At 40.1% G+C, this 19,385-nt stretch overlaps 1 protein-coding gene across 1 annotated transcript in view; it reads left to right on the forward strand.

Annotated features, from left to right (window-relative positions):
- Arl8b (ADP ribosylation factor like GTPase 8B) overlaps window positions 1-17,779 on the forward strand; it is a 33,273-nt gene extending 15,494 nt beyond the window's left edge. Inside the window, exons 2-7 of the mRNA XM_051155021.1 lie at window positions 7,494-7,574; window positions 9,592-9,665; window positions 10,266-10,359; window positions 13,774-13,841; window positions 14,101-14,171; window positions 16,954-17,779. Of these exons, the coding sequence (XP_051010978.1) occupies window positions 7,494-7,574; window positions 9,592-9,665; window positions 10,266-10,359; window positions 13,774-13,841; window positions 14,101-14,171; window positions 16,954-17,003 (438 nt within the window). The 3' untranslated portion in view covers window positions 17,004-17,779. The remainder of the gene's footprint in view (window positions 1-7,493; window positions 7,575-9,591; window positions 9,666-10,265; window positions 10,360-13,773; window positions 13,842-14,100; window positions 14,172-16,953) is intronic.
- Window positions 17,780-19,385: the final 1,606 nt, after the last annotated feature.

The raw sequence follows: 19,385 nt of genomic DNA on the forward strand, positions 1-19,385 counted from the left end.
GTTCCTCTAACAACCACCCAGTAAAGCTCTAATGGGTACCTAGAAGATGAGTTGGGATTTTGACTGTTTGGTATTTTTTTCCCTTTTCATAATCTCTTCCTCCCTCAGGTTCTCTATGTAGCCCTGGCTGGGCTGGACCTCACTCTGTACACCAGGCTAGCTTTCAACTCAAGATCCATCTGCCTCTGCCTCCCCAGTGCTAGGATTACAGTTATGTGTCACTACACCAGGCTGAATGAGTATATATCAATTTAAACACAAACTTTTACTCAGTAGCCCAAAATGGCCTAGAACTCAAAACTTTTTGTTTCAGCCTCCCACACGCTGAAATTATAGGCTTTGAGTCTCTTTGTGTGCCCCGCCCTTTCCCCCCTTTTGTATCTTAAAAACAAAACAAAACAAAATAAAATAACTCAGATACCAGTGCATGTACACTTTAGGGCAGGCAGTGAGCCTGTCTTTCTCCTCTGACTTCTTGAAATACCAGTTCTTACCAGAAGGAAGGAAAGCTCAAATACTTACCTTGTTATTTTCCTTCCTTCCTCCCTCCCTCCCTCCCTCCCTCCCTCCCTCCCTCCCTTCTTCCCTCCCTCCCTCTCCCCTCCTTCCTTCTTCCCTTCCTTCCATTCATTTGAGACAGGGCCTATACACTGAGTTCCAGGTTATACTGGGGTACATAATCAGATCCTGTATTAAGAACACACAAAATTAATCTCTGTCAATACATAATTGTTTATTAGTGATTATACTTGCTCTTTAATGTTCTTGGGAGATGCATCCATACACTTGGATCCTCTAAAACACATTTCTGTAGCATGTCTATTTGCATTTTTAGGGCTTAGCAGTGTTCCTGAATATTTGAAACCACTGCACTGGGGACGCTTACTGGGTTGACTGAGTAGCAAAATGATTTACATACAGGCAAACAAAATTCTAGGCAGCTTTTTGGACATGGATTTCGCGAGACTCTGTTAATCAAAAGCGTAGTGCATATAGGAAGCAGCCCTGAGAGATCTTTGGAAATGAATGTTCTTAAGTAACAGAGGTCACCAGAATGAGCGTGTCATGCTCCTAATTGAAATGGGGGTTGGAGAGCATTTCAGTCCTCAGGAGTTGTCTTTGAAAAGGAGGTTGTTGCAGAGTGAGCAGCTCCACTGGAACAGGCAGACAGTAAGAATTAATTAGTTGTTTTAAGTGTGTTAGGATTGGAACACAGTCAGGTGATTTGTTAGTAGTTCTCATACACCATTATACTTTGTAAAAAGTTATTGTACAGAGAATTTTGGTCTGATCTGTTCAGTTTACATAACCTAATGCTAAATGTAATAAGGCTTGCACTTGACCAGTATTTTTTTATATTTGGTTTTTAGTTTCTCTTTTCCTTCTATTTGTTAAATAAACAAATGGATGATTATTAAGTGGTTTCATAATGGGAAAGGGAAAGTAGCTGTATGGGTTTATAAGACCACAGGAAAGAGTGCAGGTAGGTCCATGTAACTGTATGGTACAGTTCATTCTGCACGTGCTGTTGAAGGCATACACAAGGTGAGGCTATGAATCACTTGATGGCTTGTGATGGAGTCTCTTACTTCATCCTGTGTCTTACTTTACCTGCCTGTCTTGAACCTAGTAAACATCCCTTTCATCTGTGTGGACACTGCAGATGAAAAAACACCTCACTCAGTGGTTGAAGCCATTGCCAGTTGACTTGAATTTGTAGAGTTGAAACTAGCAAAAAAAAAAAAAAAAAAAAAAAAAAGAAAGAAACTAGCCACATACCAGTGTCCCCGCAAGGAAAGCCTGTTTGTACAGGGGGCCTGTGTGCAGCATGAATGGAAGGCTGCCTTGTCTCTGCCAGGCATTTCTTGAGTAGTTTGAAGAATGCTTCTGAGTCTCTTATTGCCAGTTATGCTAGTTTTGAAAAAATAATCTCGCCTTGTTAGGATTTTGATTTTCTTTGCTTCAGAGAAACACATTTCTGAGTTTGGCTCGTCTAGAGTGATGGCCTGTGTGAAGAATCCCGACCATTTACAGAAAGATTGCCACAGTAGGAAAACGAGAATTTTGAACCTACAATTTTGCACACTACTTCACTTTGCTGATAGTACTGAAGAGAGTTCTCACTCAAAGGCTGTGGGGATTTCGAGGGACTTTGTGTTTTGATCATAAGATTTAATTGCCAAGATGAATCATTTAACTTGTACTTTTAAACTAATGTCCTGTAGGGAGGAAGCATATCTGTAGTTGGCAGGGAATCCAGATTGGTGCACAAAGATGAGAACAGATGGTTGTGTTTTAAAAGGACAATTGGCTCAAGTGTTTGGAAAGGAGGAGCCAATGATTTGCATGATCTTTAAGATGATACCAGAATGGACGACTGTGAACGAGCTTGCCCCTTCCAGGGAGAGTGTTTAAAAGGCGTATACAGCAGCTGCTTAAAGAACAAGCACATTGTAGGTACACACATTTCCAAACAATGAGGAGCTTGGTCCTGAAAGAATGCACACATACAGTTCACTTTCTGCCTTCTAAGTTACAATGGAAACATTGAAGTAGACAGCAAATCAATTCTTATTGCTTTAAGCAACAAACTAGGGAGTTTTAAAGTCAAGGTTTTTTTTCCATACAAAAATTATAAAACATACTTTCTTCTGTTAGAAGACATTTGTAAGTTAGTGTCCTTTGGAATATTGAAGGAATTTTGAATCTGGTTTGTAGTCTTATATCTATTTCTGAATAACTGTCAACTTCTTATGATTGAATATAATAATGGAGTTTGCTCTGCCCCTTATATAAAATGTGTTGTGAAAAAGCTATTTGTATTCTAAATCCATATGCAGTTCCTAGAAGATGCTGTGAAGTGTTCTTTGACTATCCCTATGTAAAAAAAAAACATTTGAGGCTGAGGATATAGCTCTGAGAAAAGCAATTACTTAAGCATAAACAAGAGCCTGCTGTCTTTGAAAATTATTCTAAGTGTATAGAAAAATTGGAGGGTTAAAAAGCATTTCAGAGAACACCCGTCTGCCCTTCAGCAGAACCAAACTCTTACCAGCCTTGTACTTCACTTGTTTGGTTGTACGTATGCTTTGTATGGCTATGCATGTATACCCTGGTTAGGAACCAATATGGATTTGGTGCTGGGATTGAACCCAGATCCTCTGAAAGAGCAGCCAGTGCTCTTAATTGCTGAGCTATTGCTCTAGTCCTCTTTATTTATTTGTGATGGCATTTGTGTTTGAACTCAAGGCCTATTGCTGTTCTCTGAGCTGTTTGATCCTATCTCAGTCCTCCTGAGTGCTGAAATTGCAGCACAGCCATCACAGGTCGTCTTCCCTTCTCTTCCATCCTTCCATGCTGGATGCTATGCACCTGATTACCCCCACCCCCACCCCCCTCATTGAGATTTGTTGTTATGTAATTGTTGGGAAGTCCCTGAACACAAGAACATTGACTCTTGGTCCATAGGTTGTGTGCTGGAAGGTAGCCAAGTGTGTGTTCATTTAGAAAGATAACTGTGCTTGCTGCTTGTCTGCTGATGAACTGTCTTTGAGAACCTCATTCAACGAGATCATGTACTAGTTGTCTTTTTCATGATTGACCTAGTTTACATAGCTCATCTAGGATGGGATCTCCTTCCCTTTTCAAGTATGTTTACTATTCTGTTTTATGTATGTACCACACTTTGTTCACCAGTGCTCTCGTGGATTCCATCTACCTCTGCTGTGAATGCAAGTCTACATCAAATCTCGTCAATTTCCTCTTCGTCTCTCTCTCTCCTCTCTCTCTCTCTCTCGCTCTTCTCTCTACTCTTCTCTCATCCTCCCCTCCTCTCCTCTCTCTCTCTCTGCCTCTCTCTGCCTCTCTGTCTCTCCGGTTCTTCTGGGTTTGTATCCAGAAGTGTGGTTGCTGGGTCATATGGTCCACTTTTGGTGACAGCATTAAAAGATCTGGGGCTGCAGAAGATTGGCTGTCCTGCAGCTGAAGAAAGTCAGTAATTTGAAACAGTGACAGGAGCAGAAAATGCTTTATTAGCAAAATACTGGGGTGTTGGAAGATGGGAGGTTAATGCCCGACACTATCTTGAATGGTACCACTGAAACCAGGTTTCTACAGCATCTTGTGTGGGTATGTTGGTTCAGGCGCCGGTGAGCACCCGGCAGTTCTGAAGCATGGGTTGTGAGTTCTTAGGTCAGTCCAGATCATCTGTGCTTACAAATCAAAGAGAACATGATTATTCAGAGGCTTGTGTATCTGGTTTCTATCACTGCTGGTGCTTTGTATTTGTAGTTGCTTCTTAGTTGTGACTATCAGTGTGGCCAGGGAGTGGGTCAATGGTTTCTTTCTTGCTGAAGACCAAACCCAGTCCTTTACAAAACTGGGCAAATGGTCTTTACTAAGTGACATCTCTAGCCCTTGGACTCTCCCACCTCATTACTGAAGTGTTGATTTACATACCATAACACCAATATCAGATATACAAATCAGTGATTTCAGCAAATTGTCTGAGTTGCACAGCTGTGGCATACATAGCTCTCATGTTCTTCCCTTAATAAGATCACTTAGACTCACTTCATTCCTAGTCGCTGCTCCAGGTAACCACTAGTCTACCTTCTGACCCTTTTCTGGATGTGTTGTAAAGATTAAATCATAGTATAAATGGTCCTTTGTGTTTGGCTTTGGTTTTCTTTTTAGACAGGATTTCAGTGTGTAGCCTGATTATTCTTGAACTCATCATCTTCCTGCCTCCGTTACCTGAGTGTGAGATTACAGGCTGCTTGTACCACCATCAGTGCACTTCAAGTAGTTAGTTCTACATAGTCATTAAGAAAAGAAGGAAGCCGGGTGTGGTGGCAAACACCTTAAAACCAGCACTGGGGAGACAAAGGCAGGTGGATTGCTGTGAGTTTGAGGCCAGCCGGGTCTACAACACAAGTCCAGGACAGCCAAGGCTACACAGAGAGACTCTGTCTCGAAAACCAGAAAACAAACAAACAAACAAACAAACAAAAAAACAGAAAGAAAAGAAGGAAGTGGGGAGAAAACAGTATGTGAAAGTTCTGAGAATAATGTTGAATATATTTAAAAGTAGTGATTTCGGTTACTGTTAACATTTTTCCTGCCTGGATCAAAGAAAGCACTACTACACAGGCAAAAAATCTTCCTGAGTTCTGCATAGGAAATTAATTTGTAAACTTGCAGTTCAGCAGCATTTCTGAGAACTTAAAACTGTAGAATGCATGCGTGGGTAATGTAAGGTCACAGTGCACAATTAGCTAGTGTTAGAGCCTTGGAAGAACAAAAAAGTATCGTATTTGAGTGATCTCTTGAAAGTAGTTGTGCTTGTTTAACCCGCACATTGTGTTGACCCCAGAAAGAGCCGGTTCAACTGAGAAATGCTGATAGTTGCCAAAGAGTGTGTGTGTCTAGAACGTAAACATGTAAATTTAGGATTAACTATGGTTCAGGAAGTTGTATTTCACAGTAGCACCAGAGGACATGGTATGAAATGTGAGACTCCTGAGTAATAGGACATTGTCCTGAAAGCTGTGGAAGATTAGAATAATAACTGAGAGTGTAAATCAGGTGCTTTGTGGAATGACTTGGTAGCTGCTAAAAACTGACCCCTGACAAAAGGTAGTAATGATTCTGGCTGGTGTGCTAATACATTATTGATTTCTAGAGTTTATTTGGGATGTAGGAGATAGTCAAGACAATTTAGAAGCATTCTAAATTCTTGATCGTTGACATAGTATAGTAAGTAGTGTAATGTAAATCTACTGTTTATTTAGAAATACACAGAGTAATGGGGGAAAATTTGAGGATCCAGTTATAGTTTTCTCTGTATGGTGCTTAGCATGCCATTTCTGATTAGTTAGAAAAGGGTGTATTGATACAATGGTTATTGGTTGTCCGGTCGGAAATGGAAACTTTCTGAAAGTACATAATCAAGTTCCAGAGAGAGAGGAATATTATTTTAAGTATTATATTTATTTATGTGTTGAATGTTTGCATGCATGTATATGCATACCATGGTATGTGTGTGTGTTCAGATGACTTGCAGAAGTCGGCTCTCTCCCTTACCATGTGGGCCCAGTGACTGAACTTAGTCACTAAGCTTGGTGGTAAGCACATGTACCCACTGAGGCATCTTGCTGGTCCTGGATGAGCATTTGAATGTAAAATATTAATAAAACACTATTGTAAAAATCTAAATTTAGTCTTATAGATATTAAAGTTAAGCCAAAAAGGAAACAAAATTTATTCATAAAAAGGAGTTCTATATTACTGTACATTTTATAAGCCTTATTAGAGATAAACTCAAACATCACCAATTTTTCCCTCTGAACTACTTGTTTCAGCATTAAATTTTAACATTTATTGCCAAAACAATTTAAACACCGAAGACAAAACTGGCTTTACTTTTGACTTCTTATTTCTTTGTGAAAATGTGTGTAGAGGTGAAAAGTTTTTAATTTCCATATGTAGCAATATAAAACATTTTCCTCTGATTTTTAAGCATTTACTTTTATTTTATGCATGTGGGTATGTTACCTGCAGGCATGTGTCTACCATGTGCATGTAGTGCTCACACAGGCCGCAAGAGGTGGTCATAATCTTGGGAAGTGAAGTTACATATGGTTGTGAGCTGCCATGTGGGTTCTGGGAATCAAACCCGACCCTCTGGAAGAGCAGCCAGTGCTCTTAACTGCCAAGTTATTTCTCTAGTTCCCCATTCCCACGTTTTATTTGGAGACGGGGCTCACTAAATATAGACCTATCTGGCCTGGAAATTGTTGTTTTGAATAGGCTGACCTTGAACTCACAGAGATCTACCTTCTGCCTCCCTAGTGCTGGCATTAAAGGTGTATATTACAATGCCTAGCAAAAATTCCCTTTTAAAACTTAGGAATATCTATAAGAAACACCGGCACTTACCCAAAATGGTTTTTTTCCCTATTTGTTTGTTTGAGACAGGGTATTTTTATATAGCCCAATCTGACGTTGAACGTGTGGCATTCTTCTGCCTCAGCGTGCCTAGTTGTGGGATTACAGATGAGATCCACTATGTCAACCCCCACATACAGGACATTTTAAAACATTAATTGATGACTGTTGCCCATGATGTCTGTGTGGGAACATGCATGCCATGTGCACACATGAAGATCAGAGGACGACTTTGGGGAGCCATTTCTCTCCTATCTTTATGCAGGTTCTGAGGATGAAGTTCAGGTTGCCAGGCCTGTTCATCAAGTGCCTCCCCAGCTCCAAAATATCCTTTTAGAAATGAGATGTTTCCGATGAGGAAAACAACACTCATGTACAGTCCTTAAATAATTATGATTGCCAGGAACATTTTTTTTCAACTATTTCCACCACTAAAATACTACTTTTAAAAATAGGTACAAACGTAATATTTATATTAGAAAGCTATATGATGTGCAGCTCTTTATTATTGATTAATCTAACTTGAAATGTTTTATTTTGTTTAGTCTGGTCAATTCAGTGAAGATATGATACCCACAGTGGGCTTCAACATGAGGAAAGTAACTAAAGGTAACGTCACAATAAAGGTATGTTGGCTTCTCATATTCTATATGTGTATGTGTGTGCATGAATGGATGTGGGTGTATGTATGTTATGTATGCATGTACATACATGTATGCATTACCCCATCCCTCTTATAATTGATATAAATGCCAATCAGAAGATTTTTGTTTTCTTTGTCTATCTTTTTTCTCTTTTTTAAAAAATTAATTATTCACTTTACATCTCAGTCATAGCCTCTTTCTCCTTTCTTCCTCTTCCCACTTCCCTCCCTGTTTCCTCTTTCCCCACTCCCCGACTCCCCAGAGAAGCGGAGGTTCCCTTCCCCCCCCCCCCCCAGCATATCAAGTTGCATTAGGACTGAGTGCATCCTTTTCTCCTGTGGCCTGGTGAGGTAGCCCCAGCAGGGTAAAGTGACCGAAAAGCAGGCAACAGAGTCCATACCCTTTGTAGGAGTATAGGGGGCCTAGGTCCAGCCCATGCATGGTCCTTGGTTAGAGCTTCAGTTTCTACAGCTCTACCCCCACCCCCACCACGCCTTGGTTAGTTGGCTCTATTGGTTTTTTTGTGGAATTCCTGTCCCCTCTGATTATTTCTATCCTTTCTTCTGTACTTCCACAAAATTCCCTGCACTTTACCCAATGTTTGCCTGTAGTTGACCTACTATTTATAATTCTGAAGTAATGGATGGTATATTCTGGAAGACTGTAAATTAGTTATTGATGTTTTCTGATAGGTTAAAGAGATTAAGCTGGGTGTGGTGGCACATGCCTTTTATCTCTGCACTCAGGAGGCAGAGACAGATGGATCTCTGTGAGTCTGAGGCCAGCCTGGTCTACAAAGAGAGTTCCAGGACAGCAGGGCTTCATAAAGAAACCCTATCTTGAAAACAACAACAACAACAAAAAGAGTTTTAGAGTTGAAATGTAGTTAAGTGCTCATAAAAGTCAACTTATCACATGGGTTGGTAGAAGCAACATTTGGTATCTTGAGAGTTCTGGGAAATAACAGTTCCATCTTTAATCTAAGCAGGGAAAGGTGGTAATTACTTACAATAATGTCAGTTTAGTATATTTGTGGTAGCAGGTGTCAAATCTAATTTTTTATATCTTTAATTATTAAGCCTAAAGTTGAAACCAAAATAGGAAAAGTGTAACTCGTTTTTAACATAATTTTTTTTTAGCTTGTGGACTGTAGGAATGTTAGGGGATTTAACTTCTTGTAGATCTTGTTTACACTAATTTCTATGAGTTTAGGCCTATAGCCTGGACCACGTGACCACGTTACCCAGTTGCTGTTAACACGTAGATCTGCTTGCTACCTTCTCTCTGTGGCTCTTCTAATGACACTCATTTCGTTGCCTGTGTGTCTCTTTATTCATTTTACCAGTTTCAGTATTTAAGTTGGAAATTAAAGAAAGCTCTAACTTAGGAGTTTCATGTAGCCATCCACAGCACAATGCCTAATGGAGTAGACAGAGCAGTGGGATTATTATGAAAGACTCCAAGGAAAAGATTGCTGAATAATTTAGAAAGACACACTGAAACTTCAGTAGACCCTGAGCTGTTGGTTTTGTCTTAAAATTGTTGTCTTAAAGTTATATGCATCTATGATTAGAAATCTGTTGGCTAGGGAGTGGTGGTGCACACCTTTAATCCCAGTACTTGGGAGACAGAGGCAGACAGATCTCTGTGAGTTCAAGCCCAGCCTGGTCTACAAAGCGAGTCTAAGACAGCTAAGGCTACACACAGAAAAAACCTGTCTTGAAAAATGGAAAAAAAATCTGTTGGCTAATAGTTATTAAGACTCACACTATCATATTTAACCAAGTCATTGTTCAAGCGGATTTTTAGATTTAGTATCTACATATTTAGAATTTCAAGTTGAAAAGGCGCCCAAGATTTTACAGATTGATCTTGGACTTAAGATTTTAGGAGTACTTTGGTTCTGTAACATTTGACATGTCTTTGTGATTGTTCTCCACTTCTTCATCAACGACTACTTAAAATATCCTTATTAAGAATTGCCTTGTTTCTGTTAAAGATCTGGGACATAGGAGGACAACCCAGGTTCCGGAGCATGTGGGAGCGGTATTGCAGAGGAGTCAATGCTATTGTGTGAGTTGTTGTTTGGTTTGGTTCTGTCAGTTTAATCTTTAAAGAAATAATTGCTTTGTAATGCTTCCAAAAGTAGGCTCAATAATTATCTTAGACAGGGTCTGCAGAGATGGCTCCATGAAGAACCATGGCTGTTCTTCCAGAGGACCCAGATTCATTTCCTGGCACCTACATGTCAGCTTAAAACTGTCTGTAACTCCTGTTCCAGGGGAACTGACACCTTCACACACACATATGCAGTCAAAACACCAATGCACATAAAATAAATTAACTTAAAAAGAAAAAATATGTTAGTAATTGTCTTGCTTAGCTGATATTTCAGTATAATTTTATTAATACGAGGGTTTTAAAAATCAGAGTAAGAGCTTTGTTTATTGTTTCCTTTATTCATCTGGGTGCCGTGGAGTGTGTTTTCCTAAGTATTGTATGTTTTAGCATCTGAACAGTCTAGCTAAAAGTATTTATTCATGCTGAATGTAGAATTTAATTTCTTGTCACTAACCGTTTCAGTATTGTAAATCTTAAGAGAATTAAAAATTCTATAGTCCTAGTTCACTGAGATTCATAGAGGTGACTTGAGATCACTTTGTTTTTTTCAAGTTACATGATAGATGCTGCAGATCGTGAGAAGATAGAAGCCTCTCGAAATGAACTACATAATCTTCTAGACAAACCACAGTTACAAGGAATTCCGGTAAGTTTGGAGAATCTATTATTTTATATTTAACGTTGAACCAATCTTGGTATCCCTAGAGGTTGGTTTTAGGATCCCTACTCCCCACAAGTACAGAGATCTGAAGATTCTCAAGAGTTTTCTTTCTTTTTTTTTGAGATTAAACTTCACGATATAGCCCAGGGTAGCCTAGAACTTGTGATCCTGTTGTATAGTATTTGCATGCAAACTACACATATTCTTCCATGTCCTTAGAATTATATTTAGATCACTACCAATACCTACTACAACAGAAGCACTTTGTTACAGTTGTTGACTGTATTTTTTAGTGAAGACAGCAAAGGAAAATCTGTACATTTTGTGTGAAGTCACACTGATCTCTTGGCCACCCCTCCCCCCCAGCCCCCCCAAATCTTACTATATAGCCCAGGCTGGTCTCAAACGGGACAGTCTTCTGACTCAGTTCCAGAGCACTAGAATTAGAGTTCTAAGTTTCCTGCCTTGTTTCCCCTGTGTTTTTGATGTGGTGAATTGGAGCTTGTGGATCTAGAGGGCTGCTAACTATATCTGAAATTAGTAAATGTCTTCTTTTTTAAAGGTTAAGAGTACTTTGGCCCCAACATTGTGAATTTGAAAAATCTTCCTGATCTTTCTGTTACTTAGTGTGTTTTTTCATTGAATGAGTTATTTGAAATATTTTTGTTAAGAATTGCTTGTTTTACCTGGTTTTGGTTGCTTATGCCTATATTCCCTGTGCTTGGGAGACTGGGAGGATTGTTGTGAGTTTGAGGCCAGCCTGGAAAAGTGCTGTGTTGATGCAAAGATCTGATGTACAGGAGAATAGGCATAGTTCTGTGTGTTCTTCAAAACTGGGGTCGCCTGTGCCCAGTGTCTGCTGGGTTCTGGATATTGCTCTGTCAATAGATGTAGCCATGAAACTATACGTGGTGAGAACAGCTCTTAGTTCTGGGGATGTGGTGATGGACAGAAGTTGTTAGGAACACTGCATGCCTGAGAGAAAGATAGATTGGGGTGGGGCATTTAACAGTGTGGCTTTGGTAATCAGTATGAAGACAAGTGCGTCATTAAGAATTGCAAAGGTAGGTAGAGGCAGGCGGATCTCTGAGTTCAAGGCCAGCCTGCAAAGGGAGTCCAGGACAGCCAAGGCTACACAGAGAAACTGCCTCAAAAAAAAAAAAAAAAAAAAAAAAAAAAAAAAAAAAAAAAAGAATTGAAAGAATTTATCTAGTTGTAGGTGAAGGAAGAAGGTTCTCTGAGCAAGTAAAGTACGAATGGAGGTCTGAAGGATGTGTGAAGGATGTGACAGTTGGTAGGGAAGGCTTCCAGGCGCAGGTCCTTGGTTTTTGGAAGCAGTCTCTGAGCACAGGGGTATAGCTGGGTTAAGTAGCATGCTAAGCTGCGGCTGGGTCACTAGAGGGCCACACTTACAAGATAGCTTGGATAGCCTTTGACATGTTTTAAAGGATTGGATTTAGGATTTAAATATATCACTGATAACAGTTGTAGAATGAATTGAAATAGTGAAGAAGGCACTGTGATGTTGTGAATGGTTTTAGTAAGCTCTTAGTCCTGTCATGGAATAGTCAGACCAGCACAGTAAACAATGTGCAGGGAAGGGGGAGTTTTAGAGATGAGAAACAGATCTGAACCGTGAACACAATTGCTCTCATAGAAAGTGCTCTCCATGTAATAGCCACTCTTTGGTTTTCTTCTTTGCTATACTTCTATCAGTTCTTTTGAGAATCTCTTTCTCTCCCCCCCCTCTCTCTCCCTCCCTCTCCCCCCCCCCCTCTCTGTGTGTGTGTGTAGTGTGTTTAGAAAATTCTCACTATGTCACAGGCTGGCCCTACAGTGTCTGCCTCTGCCTCCAGAGTGCTGGAATTAAAGGCGTGGGCTACCATACCTGGTCCTCATGTAATGTATTGTGTTCACATTTCCCTTCCTCCTCCCCTAACTCCTTCCAAGTCCATCCTCACCCAATTTTGTGCCCCCTCCCTTAAAAAAGATTTTTTATGACCCACCAAGTCCAGTTTATGCTGCCATCTTCTCATGGGTGTGGGACCATCCACTGGAGCATGGTCAGTTTACCAGGGCCACTCCTTTAAAAAAAACTTGACTCTTCCTGCTCCAGAAGCCATTAGCTATACTGGCTTCTCAGCTAAGGTTGGGAGCTCTTGAGCGTCTTCCCTTTTTTTGCTAGAATGTTGACTGGGTGTGAATTGATTCTAGGTCATGTGTCCATGGTGTTGCTGAAAGAAAAGCTGGATGCTGGGTGAAGTGGCGCATGCCTTTAATCCCAGCACTTGAGAGGCAGAAGCTGGCAGATCTCTATGCATTCAAGGCCATCCTGGTCTACAAAACAACTGCCAAGATAACACAGAGAAACCCTGTGGGGGTGGGGCAGGGGAGAGTGAAAGAAAAGCTGGAAAGAGCATTTACAGGGGGAGGAGGAGTTAGGGGAGTAGGGAGAGTAGGGGAGGAAAGTAGGGGGAAAGCGGTGTGTGTGGGGGGAGGAATGGGAGGATACAAGGGATGGGACAACAATTGAGATGTAATATGAATAAATTAATAAAATTTAAATTTAAATAAATTAAAAAAAAGAAAATCAGCTAAATCTTCACATTTGCATTTGATTGAGATCAACCCTTAGCTTTGAAGTTTTTTGTTTTGGTGCTTTTTGTTTTTGTTTTTAGTTTTTGAGACAGGGTTTCTCTGTGTAGTCTTGACTGTCTTGGACTTGCTTTGTAGACCAGGCTGGCCTCGAACTCCGAGATCATTCTGTCTGTCTCTCGAGTGTGAGTGCTAGGATTAAAGGCATGCACCACTGCCCAGATGCTGTTGTTTTAAAGATAGTGTCTCTACATCACTCGTACTATCTTGTAACTAAATGTAGACCAAACTGGCTTGAACTCACAGAGATCTGCCTACCTCTGCCTTACGTGGTAATCTCAGAATGTACATAATAGCCTTAGAAAATTTTATTTAGTTCTATGGACCAAGCCATTGGACATGCCTGTGTGCTGTGGTTGTGTTGAGAGGTCAGAGGGTTCCATAGCTGACAGGAAACCTTCCCCTAGTCTACTAAGTGAGCCCTAGCCGCCATCAGCCTCTCCCCGTTGAGCCATCCTCTTAGTTCCTAGAGTAGCTTAGATAGAATATTTTAAATAAAAGTTGCCCACAGAGTTGAGGCTGCCTTTATGGTAGGAGTTATTCAGTGCCAGGATAAATTCATAAAGGAGACTGGCTACTAGTCACTCAAATGTGTTTTTATTTATTTATTACTTCTTAAGTGTGCTTTAACATTAAGGTGCATGTTAACATAAAAGTAGTTTGGTGTATTCGGATACTATAGTATGCTTCTATAGTATGTAAAAAAAGTTCATAAGATTTACACATAATCTTTTCTTTTTAAAGGTACTAGTACTTGGAAACAAAAGAGATCTCCCAAACGCCTTGGATGAGAAACAGCTAATTGAAAAAATGTAAGAAGAGTAATGTTGAGAAGCTTGTTTATATATTATAGACTGTCCTCTGTTTTGTAAACATGATTACTTTTTAAAGTAATGATCGTACTATGTTTTTAGGCAAATAAATTGGGCTAACCAGAGAAGAACTAATAAAATCTAAAAATGTATTAGTAGAAAAATATAATTTTGTATAGTAATGAAAATAAGTGAAACTGAATAAAGAGTGCTAAGTATGACAGCTGTCATCGGCTTTTACCAATTCTGTTTCTTATAGGAACCTGTCTGCTATTCAGGATAGAGAAATTTGCTGCTATTCAATTTCCTGCAAAGAAAAGGATAATATAGGTAAGAAGTGGCTTGTGTTTTTGGAAGAAATGAGTGCTATGGGGAAGGACTGCATGCTTTTTCCTATGCTGTATGTGAGTGGGGGCATTTTTAGTTGGTGTTTTTGTTTTGTTTTGTTTTTCTTTTTAATATGTTTGTATTTTAACTAAGGCATTGTTACCCTATGAAACATATGGAACATATGAAGACATTTTCTTTTGGTTCTCAGAACTGCAATGGGTAGAGACAGCTGTTTCTAAACATCTTAGTCACTACAGTAAAGAATTAGCACAGAATATCAGTAGCAGCCCAGCTGCCCTTTCTTCACTGTTGGGTATTGTGCTGTTCTTTAGAGCCATTATTCCTTTAAGTATTCTCTCATATATATATTTCCTAAATTAGGAATGGAAAACTTTGGGAGGAAAAATAATCTTTTATTATTGTCAAGAATTAAATAGCTTTCTAAAAGAACAAAAAATGGTCAGCTCTGGGGAAACTGAGACAGGAAGATTGCTATGAGTTTGAGGCCTGCCTGGGCTACATGGTGAGTACTAGGCCAGTTACGACTATCAGGGCCCTGTCTCAAAGAGAGGGGTGAGGATGGGTTCATTCATTCAAGGTTACAAAGGATTTGGCAGTGGTGCTGAGAGTTGGTTAAGTTTGTAGCTGATCATGGTTTACTAGGGTGTAGTAATAGTTTGTAATTTTCAGTACTTCCCATGCAGTTGTCCTGAGGCTAAGGAAACCACGATCCTTTAGCTAGATTCAAGCTGAACATTGTAGGAATCAAGATTTAACTTCCTGGATTATCAAGAAGTTCATTTTCAACTTTCTAATATTTTTGTCCCAAAAATGTAAATTTGATGAATTGCTCAAAAAAGTATTTGTGCGCACATGGTTTCTTGTATTTTACTTCCCCTTCATGTGGCAAGGGAGGTGTCTTAATCTGAGGAATGTGTCCTGAAACTACGTAAGGACCCCGTGGCTCTTAGAGTATTTTGTCTTCCTTCTGCGTTTTGTCTAGTTTGAGGACTCACCTGCCTTTGGGGCTTCACCTTCTGTGCAGTGGCCGTGGAAGATAGAAAAGTTCTCTCCTTTTTTCTTTAAGTTTCTTTAATATGAAATTGTGGTTGTTTTATTTTAGGCTTACTTTCTTCCTCTGATTTCACACTGGTGTCGTAAAAGATGTAAGAGACTCGTTTAACAATTGTGAAATCCTTGTTTTCCCAACTGTGAATAGTTACTTTTGTTCATCTCCCAGCCCTAATCTATACTTGATATGTGTGGTCTACAATTTCTCTGATGTGTGTTAGCTGGGGAAGCGGAAGACTGAATTTACAGTTTCAAGCTTGGAGGATAGAGTACTTCATCTAGTGGAGTCTCACATAGCCTTGAGGTAGTTAGTACATTTTAGAGAACTCAGGACAGTAATTCACTGTGCTGGCCTAGCTGCTTTCTCAGCCTGTGGGCTTTTCTGACTCTACTTAGCTGCTGTAGATTTGCCTGTATGTTGAGTCCTTGTTAGCTGCATCTCTTCTCTTGTCAGATCCTCTAGAACTGGAGATGTGAGCCACTTGGGAAACAACCAGTTGTGCCTGGGCATGCGGCACATGCCTTTAATTCTGGTACTTGGGAGGCAGAGGCAGGTAGGGCTCTGAATTTGAGGTTAGCAGGTCTACATCCTCATTCCGGGCTGAAGACTTTCCTTCCTATCCCTGTAGTTACACATGAAGTCCTCCCAGTCGTGCATCGTCCTCAGCTTCTGTATACTTGGATTGCTTCAGGTTTTATTCCTTCTTGTCCTGTGCAGTTGAGCTGAGTCAGTCTGTATATTGTAGTCCCTCAGGTTGTTCTCCTGCACTTGCTGGCTTGCTCAAATAAACCAACATAGCGTCCCTATTTCAATTCTCCAACAAGTTTCTAATGACTTGAGAATAAAGTCCTAATTAGCCTAATGGTTTCAAATACATGTGCTCACCAGGAGACAGTGCTTTAAATTAATTTTTCATGCAAAATACAGGGTTTCATTATGACAGTTGCATGTATGAAAATTATACTTCACACATACTCCTTCCTCCTTTTTGTGTCTTCCCTGTTCTTGCTGGGCTCACTCTTCCTAAGTAGTTCTATCTCTGCTTTTATGTTGTGTGTGTGCGCATGCATGTGTGCACATGCATATGACCCAATTTTATTCTTTATGGCTGAATATAATTCCCAAGAGACAGTTTTGGTGTCATAGTGGTACTGGGTGTGATAATGGCACATAATTGTTACAGGCATGGATGCCTTAAAACATTCTTTGGGACACATGAAAGGTTCACCTCATCAAATGGAAATTATTGAGCCCCAAATGCAAGGTTATGAAGCGCTGGTCTAGGCGGCACAGTGGATGGCAACCCCATTTCCTTGTGCTTTAGCCACAGCTTGGCAGTCCCCCCCTCTGCAGCGAGGCAAGCCTTCTGAGACTGTTTGCTTTTGTGGTTTCCTTTGAAAGCCAGTCTCCGAGTGGCATCAAACCCCAAGTGATTACTTTTGTCTTTGTTATTATACTTACAAGTTTCTTGGGGTCAGAGAGTTTCCCAGCTTTGCCTTCCTGGCAGTGCGTGTTTAGTTCCTGACCTGACAGCAGTGAGTAAGGGTGCCAAGTTCATGCTCAGCGTGTGCCAGTTCCTCACGCTGCCCTCTTGGAGCTCAGGTATGGAGAACAGATGCACAAGAGACTGAGCACCTGAACATTTTAAATATTGTCTGTGTCTTCAGTTTCTTAATGCGATTTCTTAACTCTCACTCTTCCCATCTTTAGATATCACACTCCAGTGGCTTATTCAACACTCAAAATCCCGGAGAAGCTGAGACATCTTCTGAATCTCCAGTCCTTCTTGGCTATAATCCTAGAACTGCTGTCGTTCCTTTGAAGTACTTCCCAGAACATGGTCCTTCCCAAACCCAAGAAATTGCCTTTTTCAGAGTTTCTTTCTCATGTGCACTGCTGAAGATGTGTATCCCTGTCCATAACAGATCAGCTGGAGTTGTCATGATAAAGTCAGCACACACTAAAAGACTTCACACATATCTAGTGTGTTGAGGCCTCTTTCCTTTCTTTCTTTTTTAAAAACAGCCACATATTTGATCATCTTAAATTAAGACAATTGCATATTACCATTCTGGTCTTTCTGGGCCAGATTTTGTATTGGTTTTCAGTAAATGTCTACCTATTTCATTGCAGAGTCCAGTAGCTTATACTGGTACTGATTTGATGCAGCATGGAATTCCTAGTGCCACACACAGTATTTAGAAAACTTTAAGCCTGACTATTGTGGGATACGGACGTAATGTTTATCCCATCTCACACATGCATGTGAAATGTAGATTTACACCGTAGGAATAATCAGTCTGCTGAGAGTTAACAGAGGCACCAGGTCAGCACAGTGGGTTCCTCACACTGCAGACTTCTGACCTGGGGAATTTTAAAAACATTTCTGCTTTCTGAGACTCCTTTGTCACCAGATAGCATTTGGGGAGGTGGGAGGAGTTACAGCATGCTCTTTTGTATCTGTCCAGATCATCAGTTTTTCTCCCTTTTAACACACTTTTTTAAAGAGATGGGAATTGAAGTTTTTTTTTAAAAAGCTTTCATGAATTTAGAGCATTCCAGCTAGTATAATAAAACCCATCACGAATGTCTGACTTTGCGTGAACACACGTCTATTCTTTGTCTCCAGTCAACCACCCTGTGCTGCATGATACCCTTAACTCCTGACTTTTTATATCTAGTCATGAAGTTGACTTTCAGCACAAAGGATACTTATAAACAAATTCTTATTTTTTTCTTACCAATGTAAGGTTTGGCACTCTTTTCACTGGTGCCACTAGACTTCTTGTTGATTGTGACAACTCTAGGCCTGCCTGCTTTATCTAATGTAATCATGCGCAAAGTCTACAGGTTGTTTAATGATCGGCCACACTGAGGAACCAACCACACTTTCTTGTTTGCTTCTATGATACAGAACTGTAAAAACTTACAATGAACATACTTTGTAGCATAGTGACCTCCGCATACATAAAGGGACATATTAATACTGGTTCACATATAAATTGTTACCCATGCCGATGTAGTAGATAAACCCTGTGGTTACACCTGCTTATGTGTTGCCTCACACTGTGTGTGACTTGTCTCTCTTCTGTTGAGCAGCATTTACGTCGACAATACATATTCAGATGTGTTGAGTACTCCCGAGTGTAGTCAACAGTAAGTTCTTTTAATGAATACCGTTTTAATTTATAGACTGCCACAGCCTTAAAAATATTCTGTACAAATAACTGCACTGTGTTGCACAAACACTACTTGTTTTCTTCATTCACGTTTTTACAGAGTAGAATCTGGGCTTTAAAGTTCTCTTCTTATTCATGGAGGCATGTTGCACTCCTCTTGGATGGGATGGGTGGTTTGAATGAAGGGGTATTTATATTTGCTCCTGTAGCCCAATATGACTTACTAGTGGTCACTATGAACCATTTTAAAGAATGTGGCGACTTGCTTGTGCCTAAAAGGAGGAATTGGAACGAGAATATGTAGCATAGGTTTTGTTAATTAACCTATAGCCAAACCTTACTGTGTTTGTGTCTTTCCATTGCTTTCCAACATTTCAGGATATCTAAAAGCTACTACCAACATTTTCCTGTGCATAACCTCTGCATGTGAAAACCTAACAGTTACTGAACTTTGTAAATACGTAAATTTTTTTATTTAGGTGTGGATGCATTTTTTGTCTGTTTACTGCTCTTCTCAGCTTTACTCAATAAACTTGCATTTTGAGGGTTGCCTTGATACTTTTACCTTAAAATGTGCATCATGATGAAAGATCCAGATCTTTGGAATGGAGGGGAAAGATAATTACCATGAAAAGGGCTCCACAGACCATGTGCTGGAAAGAAGTTGTCATCTCAGCTGTCAAAGAATTGGGTTGGTGGATGAAGTAAAAATAAACTTTTACAGTGTCTACACTGTTGGTACTATGGCCCTCCCTTCTCTCTCTTGCTGGGAAAGGGTTCTGTTACTTACAACATGTAGTGTCATTTGGTGGGTGGGTACGGAGGGTTGAGCCTAATCCTCACCAATGCTAAACGGGCACTCCGGTGCCATTGAGCCACACTCTCTCTCCTCATCCCCAAATTTAGGACCTTTAGGTGGCAGTGGCTAGTGAAGAATTTTGTCATCCAGTTTATTTTAAAATT

This window comes from Acomys russatus, chromosome 13 (assembly GCF_903995435.1).
Source record: "Acomys russatus chromosome 13, mAcoRus1.1, whole genome shotgun sequence".
Lineage (NCBI taxonomy): Eukaryota > Metazoa > Chordata > Mammalia > Rodentia > Muridae > Acomys > Acomys russatus.